Source organism: Haliotis cracherodii, unplaced genomic scaffold (genome assembly GCF_022045235.1).
Source record: "Haliotis cracherodii isolate W230 unplaced genomic scaffold, xgHalCrac1.p SCAF_6, whole genome shotgun sequence".
NCBI lineage: Eukaryota > Metazoa > Mollusca > Gastropoda > Lepetellida > Haliotidae > Haliotis > Haliotis cracherodii.
The window spans coordinates 19743851-19753904 of record NW_027266319.1 but is presented as its reverse complement, the minus strand read 5'-3'; the positions used below and the strand labels follow the sequence as shown (position 1 = coordinate 19753904).

Sequence of the window (10054 nt, the reverse complement as noted above, 5' to 3'; positions counted from 1 at the left end):
ATGCGTACAAAAGAATCGGACCAATAAAATAACATAAAGGATACTTTTGGGGCAGCAATATTATATTTTTCTAGTTGTAGTAAGTAACTCAAGTAAAGCCTTAAGGGCAGGGATAGATCAACAACAGATCTTCTTAGACTAAACTTACATGTGGAAGAGAAAATTGTACGCATCAATGACCAAAATAGTGTCTGATGCAGTTCCATATTTTGACTTGAACAATATATTCCCGTGTTTGCTCAGGAGAACATTCTGAAAAAAAGTTATCTACACATATGATACTCTAATCTACGCAGAAGATAGAGTCATCTACGTACTTGCTATTATCATCGTCCGTATCGTTACTCTGACCATCTTGTGAAGTTATATGTTTGGAAGCATGTTGGTCGTTTATTTTCCTTAGGCCTTTTCCGACAACATACTGAGATCATTTTAAATTGTCAGACTAACAGGGCTAAAATAGAAACACAAATAAATTCATTTAAAAAATGCAGAATTATGCCTCCAGTGCTTCGTGTGATGATGATGAGTATTAGTTTGCTATAGTTTTTAACAAAAGTTTAAGTGATTCTCACCCTTTCATGTGGTTACCAAAGTCGATAATTCACTTTTAAGCTTTTAAAATTAAACCAGTTATATCATCACGGCGTATCAGCTCAATGTTGGCGTGATGCAGGTCTCAGACGTTTACTTCGGTGAAACACACGAGCCCGGGTATGGTGCTGACAAACCTAGAAACATAATCGGGGGGAAACGGGAATCGAACCCTCAATCATAGGTTTCTGGCGTGCCCAAGAGACGCAACTCAGCACAGCGAATCGCGGCGACTTAGACGACTGGGCCACCTGTGCCCCATCATATTAAGATCAACGTTTCAATATTTCACAAAAAACACCAAATATCCATAAGGCTGTATGACAAGTTGGAGAGGATACGTGCTGGAAAATGAGTAACATGATGACACCAGGTGTTCGCGTTAAGGGGGAGCATGCCCTGCCCTACCGGTAGCGCCCGCCATTCACACAATTTGCAGTACACAGCACAGCAGTACGTCGACCATGCGAAAAAAACCCAAACCCATCGATGGACCAAAAATTGCAATATAGGTAATATGCTATTAAATAGTCGTATATAAAAGTCCCTATGTATGGATATGTATATAATCCTACTACGATATAGACATATGTGTAGAAGAGTCGGCATTTCCACATGTACGCTGGTTGTACTCCTACAGGCTACGTAGCCCGCCTTCCGACACTTACGCCACTTTCCTGTTTCTATGATATTGCCTTTCTGACCTGGGTTCCCGGGTCATCACATCCCCCATACAAAGGGGAAAACGTTGGTACCACAACCATTGTGGACGAAGGAAGCACATGTTTCCCCATCAAGACATCACTCCGTGCAACATGCGATGCTGGAGTTATTGATTGCAAAATAGGAGAGAGCGCTTTTACCTCGCATGCCTGATGGATTCTCATAAAATATGCTGGCAGGTCACGTGATCTGTCGAGTTAGCCATCATGGATTGTTGATCGCGAGGATGGAAGTGAGATGCTGCATGGTGTAGACACCCGAGGCGTTTGTGATATCTCGTGTCTGCTGTAGTCGGGTGTGAGCGACCGATCGTGAGGCTTTATCAGCGATTAGTATGCAGGTAAGAAATGACAGAGGAAGGTCGGTATCGCCCATGGTGACATTCGGTCAACAGCTCTATTATGCAATAAAATATGTGAAGTAAAGAAGTGAATTTGTCGATAAGGTTTTTACAGTTCACAATGTAAAATGTTGATTCTACGAACGGTGTCATGCGTAGAAATGTGTATCGTCTTTACATTTTATACATACAGGTATATATATGTTTACATAGATAAATTTTCGATAGGAGCACCATTATTTGAAACTAATATGTAAACGTATTCGTTATAATGGTAGCCATTCGTGGCATAGTACTCAAGGCAGTAGTGTCACCATTCCCACTGGGCCACTTTGAACATTTCTCTGAATTAAATCGATTGTGTGTCTGCCATTTTACATTGTATTATAATAGACAGACAGTTTCTTTATGTCAAAGTTCAGAGGACGCCCCCTTCACCAAATGATTGACACATCGACTGTCCATAAGAGTTGACGTGGGGAAACGACTCCATGTCATGTTGATAGTATCTTATCCGTATAAACATATACCCAGCCACGAAAACCAAACTGTGATTAAAATGCGTTACACTAATTGGCATAAATTCAATGTAATAATTAACATATACAACGTACACATGTAGGTTAACATACTCTCTATTTTACAATCATCCTTCAAACACTATTTTGTTATTTTAAATGTTTTAGAAACAGATATATTCCTTTTAACACTAATAATTTGTCATTCTGATTCAACTGAATATTGTTTTTATTATGGCAGTTTTCTCATTTATCGTTATGCCAGGGACCATAACAAATGTTATGGTATCTGGTCATATACTCGTATATTCGTTAGCCTGGAAACAATTACACTATTGTGCCTGCAACAGATGTGCACTCGGGAACGCTCACACATACTTATGAGATGACACGGATGAATGAATGAACCCAGATGCATTGAACTTCAGGAGCATCGTTCATTGCACACTCACGCCTATAACATGTGTGAGTGAGTGAGTTTGGTTTTACGCCGCTTTTAGCTATATTCCAGCAATATCACGGCGGGGGACACCGGAAACGGGCTTCACACATTGTACCCATGTCGGGAATCGAACCCGGGTCTTCGGCGTGACGAGCGAACGCTTTAACCACTAGGCTACCCGACCGCCCCCACACCTATAACAAACAGAGCGTACGATTGTAGCGGTCGACATTAGCTTTTGTCTATCTAATGTCGTTGTTAGATGGCACTATTGTAGTGTTTGTTGTTGTTTTGTTTGTTTGTTGTTTAACGCCGCACTCAGCTATATTCCAGCTATATGACGACGGTCTGTAAATAATCTAGTTTGGACCAGATAATCCAGTGAGTGATATCATGAGCATCGATACACGCATTTGGGATACGATGGCATGCATCAACCAAGTCAGCGAGCATGACCACCCGATCCCGTTAGTCGCCTCTTACGACGAGCAGAGTCGCCTTTTCCAGCAAGCATGGTTTGCTGAAGACCTAATCTTTCCCGGATCTTCACTGTTGTAATGACTGACATTATCTTGTAACTATATATCTATGTTCTTGGCAGAGAGTACTTTTCTTATGGCCGACATTAGCTTGGGACTATTTTTCTGTTCCTGTTCGAGGGTTCTGTTATAATGATTGAGATTAACTGTTTATTATTTATCTATCTCAGGTCTTTAAAACAACAAGGTACAAACACAAATAATCTATGTTTTTGTTTGAGCGTTACTGTGGTAATGATTGCGATTAACTGGTGATTATCTATCTGTTTTTTAAATAACACAACACAACAATTATCTGCTTTTGTTAGAGCTTACTGATTGAGGTCAACTTGCAACTCTATGACCGCCTGTGTTTTGTTAGTGAGTAATGAAGTGATGATTGACATTAACTTGTGACCCGTGAAGATCCGGGGTAGAATAGGTCTTCAGCAACCCATGCTTGCCGTAAAAGGCGACTATGCTTGTCGTAAGAGGCGGCTGACGGGATCGGGTGGTCAGGCTCGCAGACTTGGTTGATGCATGTCATCGATCTCAATTGCGTGGATCGATGCTCATGATGTCAATCACTGGATTGTCTGTTCCAGACTCGATTATTTACAGACCTGCGTCATATAGCTGGAATATTGCTGAGTGCGGCGTTAAACCAAAAACAACAAACAAATATTTATTTGTGGCCTATATCTCTGTGTGTATTATTACAGAGAACTGGTGTGACATTTCTCAGTGACGTCTTGTGTTGCAGATGACTGGCGAGAGCAGGCTAGAGTGGGCAGAGACAAGTGGCGCCGAGGAAGCCCGACGCCAGGACAGGTATGGGGGCAACTTCTCAATCCCCCAGTTCAAACCCTGGGGCGCCCAGGGGGCTGTAGCCACGGTGTCCGTCATATTCACCTTCTGGATCGTGCTGGCAAATGCCTTCCTCATTGCAGTAATCTTAACCAGCAGATACCTTCGTAAACAGAGACCCACGTTGTATGTCGTACAGATCGCAATAGCAGATCTAGCGGTTGGGGTGTTTTATTGTCCACTCGCTGCCGACTTCTACCTCAAGCAGGTGTGGACTCACGGCTGTGAGAGTTTGTTTATCTGGAATACGTTTCTGTACTACACGACATTCATTAGTGTTCATGCCTTGGGGCTGATTAATCTAAATCGTCTTTTGGGGCACTGCTGTCGTCTTCGATTTGGCCCCAAACTGAAATTAGCCATAAACTTGACCTTGATCCTTCTGCTGTGGTTCTACCTGGTTTTCTTTGGTCAATCTGTCCAGAACTTCAGAGCAACTGAAGCTGTCATCGTTCACCCTAACCTGTTCTGTCATGCTGACATCTCCTACACAGGTGCACTCGCGTCAAGTCTCCTAGGATTTTTCGTTCCGGCTGTTTTGACCGTCATCTTCTTGGTCATTATAATCATCAAAGAGAAGTTCTCCCATCCCACTCACCATGAGCTTAACAGGATAGAGGACAAAGTGTTCAGTCTGAAGGTTCTGTGTGGAGCTAACGCGATCACTCTGGTAATGTCACTCCCGTGCTTTGTCCTCATCGTAGGGCTTAGTCTGGGAAGCTGTGGATCCCTTGAATGTATCCACTGGATCTTGCCCGTCACTACGGTCTTTGAATGGCTTCTGTTTGCAAAGTCAGGTATTCAACCTGCGATCTGGCTCATAAACCCAGACTACAAAACCGCCATGCTTCCCGTCGTTCGCTTCATCAGACGACAGCCCGGCATGGACACAACGGAACTGGTGGAAGCAGACGATAATTCGGATGAGGATGAACCTCCGAACGAGGGATCTGACAACCGCGCGCACAAACCTCAGTGTGCAGAGGAAGCACCGGCAGGTGCAGGGTATGGAACCAGTTGTTGACTTAAGAATACTTCAGTTCAAGGCTTTGGAAGCAGACCTTGATGTCCTGTAGGTGTTTGGAATTAGTTGGTGATGTGACCGAGAGAACGCTTGAGAACAGCCTCATGATTCCGGCCTGAGGAATAACTATGGTATTAGAACTTTGGAAGCAGCTGGGTGCAGTGTCTCGTTCAATGCATCTTGGCACAATACGACTACACGGTACTTAGGTCATCGTGTTGATACACCGGGTGAAGGAAGACCTATATTTGACAGGAACTTCAGCGTTTTAACAGTAGAGACTTTGATGAGAATCCAGGTACAATTGATATTGAAAGTTGTGGCAAACTGCACGCTCAACTACATATACAAATACATATGTTGCTGCTGCTTAGGACTTGTCATGCTTCCAGGACAAAGCCCGCTTCTGTCCAAAGTATGAACCTCTTATGACCTTAAGCGAACAATGTTGATTACGTTTATGCTCTGCATGTACATATGAACCGCTACCGAGGAATATCTCAAGTACAAGGGTGTTCAGCTCTTTTTATAGAGTATATATGTGATATGAACACCAACGCTGAAATGTGCTGTTTAGGAAATTGAAAATTCTGTATTCTTACTGTTGTGGGTTACCTATCCCATTTTCTAGGAGTATTTGTACCGTTAGGGCTGGACTACGCCCAAAGCACATTAGAACTAGCGGCCATGACGGGACCGGCAACGCACGACTACATCAGCTACATCAACTCATCCCAGATGTGACCAAGGCGGAGTGTTACATCCTGGATAATGTCTCTATTGTGTTAAATCCGTTTGGTAAATGACGGTGACTAAATCATTTTACTTCAAACCTTGTGTATCATGCACCATAGTATATTTATGATTGTGGAAAGGATGTTTTGCTCCTTAAAATGTTTAAAACCTGTTTCAATTCAGCTCAAGACTAAATCCGGACACAACACATCGAGTGTTTTTCTTTAGGTCTCAAAAGATGAAAGAATGGACGTTTTCTTTTTTAATAACTATTTGTCTCAGTGAGTTAATTTAGGACATAATTTAGTAATCTGCCCCTGAAATAATCTTTTTTATATTTTAGAATTGTGGAGAACGGGATACAGGGATTGGGTAATTACGTTTTATATCTTGTACGGCTGAGGTCATTAGATGTACTCTCAGTCCCCAGTGCTGAAAGGGGTAATACTATTCACCTTGTGTATATATTATTGTAGATATCACAGTTGTGCAAAAGGAAACCGTTTTTATTGGATCAGCCGAGTTCTTGGTAGAACAAAGGAAGTTGACTTCTGTTTTCAGATGTTATTGTATTGCTATGCAAAAGGCAGGATGATTACGACACTGGTCGGGTGATGCCTGACCCACTCTCTGTTGTTTGCTTGGTTGATTCGTCATCGAAATCAAAGTTCACATAGACAAAAGCTTTTTCAAAATGCATAGAGCTGTAGTGTGGTCGAGCGGCAAAGCGTCCGCGGGGTAAGCGGGCTCAATCCATTGCTGTGACAGTCATGGGGCATTTGTAAGAGAGGCGTAAGTCCCTACTACTCAAAAACTTTCTGAATGCAGCTGTGTTATTTCTTTCTAGATTAAAGGAAAAACCTCTTTGTCATGTAGATGTCCACCAAACTGAACTTTATTTAATGAGACCGCCTCCGTGGTCTAGTGGTAGAGCGTCCGCCCGGTGTGCGAAAGGTCCGGGTGTTCGATCCCCGGCCGAGTCATACTAAAAGATGGTACTTGTTGTTACCCTGTCTGGTGCTCGGCATTAAGGTGCTAAAACAAGGACTGGTCGGCTCGGGGTCAGTATACTGTGTCTGAGCGGGGTATTCATGTTAAACTGCGGCATGGTATCTCAGTGGGCTAGCACTTTAAAACGGCTTCAGTCCGGACTAGTACAAGCACACACACACACGTGCATGTACGTCGCCATATAAGTGCAGTAACCTTGGACGTTAAACCCCATTCCACCTCACAAATTTAATAAAACGGTCAAGGCGGGAGAATAGTCGGTCTTGATTATTTGCCGAAACAGATTCCATAGGCGTACAAGAGAAAAAACCCATCAGTGATGACACCAGGTGTTCGAGAAAAGGTTAAGCATGTCAGCGTCATATCCATATGAGACATTTCTATGTCAAGAAGCACGTGTTAGTTTCATGTTTCAAGTTTTAATTTTTAGAATGCATATATTTCTTATACGCATTTGCATAATTCAGTCACAGAATGTGTTCCATGTACTCTGTCTAGTGCACCCATATCGAAAGCCAGCAAAGCACAACTATTTGTTAACACAATATGTTGATTCTACTATGAATATTAAATTAAGGCGAAACGTGTTTAATGTGTATATCATGCTGTGCATACCACCCTAACTTTGTCAATGATTTTCAAATCGAAGTTTTCAGAAAATGTAGGATGCAGGTTTAAAAAATGCTTTTACGCAACAGAATAAGTATTATTATTTTTAAATTGAGATGAAAATATCACTATTTATCAATATATTATTTGTTTATTTGATAAAATTATATCTGCAAGTGTGTCTGTCATTACATATTATGTTGGCCGACGCTTGCAGCTATTGACATGCGTACGTAAAACATCTTCCCAGAACGGTGTTTTGGGTTTGTTTGACCGTACCGTTACTTTCACAGTGCAGAATCAGAACAAGTGAAAACTTTCATATGACCGTGCGTTTCTTCATCATGCATAGTATGCATATCATGCATTCCGCGAGGCTGTATAAACTGTCGGGAAAAAGAAAGTATACACCCATGTTTGATGGTGGCTAAAATGGAAATAATGCTTATTCGATAGTGATGTATTTGATACGGGTACACGATTCTATTTGGACCTTGTTTACAGTATTTCGGCGACTGTTTTCAGCTGGTAACGTTTTGAATGCGTATGTATAGTTTTTGGTCAAATTCATTTTTTTCAAGTGTGTACTTTCTTTTGCCTGGTAGGTAACATACAGACACCCACTATTTCAGTTCCAGTATGCGCCTTAAATCTAGACCTGGTTGCTCCTAACTGTTCTTACTTCATGATTGCACTGGTCAGTATTGTGCACAGTTACCTTCTCTCTACTGCATTTTACCTGTCAGTTTGTTGCCATATTTTCCATTTCGGAAAACGAATATTTGTTATATATTTGTTGAATGCGGTTTCAAGGACATGTGTCCTGTTTTTTACCCTTTGGTGCATTGTTATCAGTGCTTATGAAGATGTATTACCTTATGATATACATTGTTATCATTTGGGGGTGCAAGGGAAATTGGCCCTGTACTTCCCTATGCTGCTTTATCAGTTCTAATGAATACGTATTACCTTATGATATACATTGTTATCATTTGGGGGTGCAAGGGAAATTGGTCCTGTATTTCCCTATGTTGCTTTGCTATCAGTGCTAATGAATACGTATTACTTTATGATATACATTGTTATCATTTGGGGGTGCAAGGAAAATTGGTCCTGTATTTCCCTATGTTGCTTTATCAGTGCTAATGAATACGTATTACCTTATGATATACATTGTTATCATTTGGGTGTGCAAGGGACATTGACCCTGTATTTCCCTATGTTGCTTTGCTATCAGTGCTAATGAATACGTATTACCTTATGATTTACATTGATATCATTGGGATCTCTAAGGACATTGACCCTGTATTTCCCTATGTTGCATTGTTACCAGTGCTTATGAATAAGTATTCCCTTATAATTTACCTTGTTACCACTGGGGTTTATTGGATGGTTCCAGGGGGACAGCGCTGTTAAGACTCCTAACCGTTTCATGACAATGCTTGTTTTATCTTGTTGATCGACTTGTTGACTTTAATAAAACGTTTTCTTTCACAGACATGTCATGGTTTGAATGTTAATGCTAACTACCAAATATATTTTCTCCATGGATAGCACGCGGTTTGTACAGGAGCGTCGAACAGAAGGGCGTCACACCGCAGTAGACCTGGCCTTCCTCGAACGCCTAGACCTTGATCACGTCACATGGGTACGACAAGCTACTGATGAAAGACTGTCATCCATTGTGTCCAGCCGATACGTATTAAAAACTCTCTTCCGCTATATTTATGTTTCCAGTGTTCAAAGTACTCTATTTCTCACCCTAAAATAACAAAGAGCCCAGTATGCGTCCAAATGTTTAAGCTATTCAGCCCAAATTATATCGGAATGTCAGGAAAGATCTTGAAAATGTGCGCTCTCATGTTGGGTAAATTTAAATCCCGCCCAAACTACTATTGCCCAATGCGTTATGATAGTTGTATCTGCGTTCTCGTGAAAACCGTATTATACGTATGTATACGTATGTATACGTATGTAACATGCATATCTATACCATGTTAATGTTCTATGTCTGTGACATCTATGAACCTCTTGTTCTGCTGATATTGGGTACAGTGATTCCAGACACAGGTACAATGTGTGAGGCCCATTTCTGGTGTCCACCGCCGAGATATTGCTGGAGTATTGCTAAATCACTATAATGTTGGTAACTGTCGTGTGTAATAAGCTCTGTTCTGATAGACATAATGAGGATCTTTTCTGCCAGATAATCAAAGTGGGTTGTTGGAGTGGGTCTGTTAATTTGACGAGTACATGTATTGTCATAAGTACGAGCGCAACGCTTGAATCGATTTACGGAATATCAGAGTTACCCCCCTTTAACTGTTGTTCCCTACGTGGGTAACAGACATAGCCCACACATTGATGATGGTAGCCAGAACAACTCCTTCAAATGTTGTATGGTGTATGGTTTCTTCATATTAAAACTATACATGTCCATACACAGCACCTAGCAACATAACTGTCAATGCTATATTCACCAGAACGCATTCGATAAGCCCACAGTGTGGTATAGAAACTTACTGCCCTCCTGTCTGCACGCAATGCTGCTGATTGCGTTATTAACTGCTTGTGTGTGTTCACTTGTAGCGTGATGACCTGTAACAGTAGTCTGTAGCAGTAGTATGTAGCAGTAGGCTGTAGCAGTAGTATTCACCAGTATTGTACATCATG

At 41.5% G+C, this 10054-nt stretch overlaps 1 protein-coding gene across 1 annotated transcript; it reads left to right on the top strand.

Annotated features, from left to right (window-relative positions):
* Positions 1-1313: 1313 nt before the first annotated feature.
* LOC139445386 (D(1)-like dopamine receptor) lies at positions 1314-5994 on the top strand. The gene is made up of 2 exons (XM_071226525.1): positions 1314-1657; positions 3899-5994. The coding sequence occupies exons 1-2, from the start codon at positions 1652-1654 to the stop codon at positions 5024-5026; spliced, it is 1134 nt and encodes a 377-aa protein (XP_071082626.1). The 5' UTR covers positions 1314-1651; the 3' UTR covers positions 5027-5994.
* The last annotated feature ends 4060 nt before the right edge of the window (positions 5995-10054 follow it).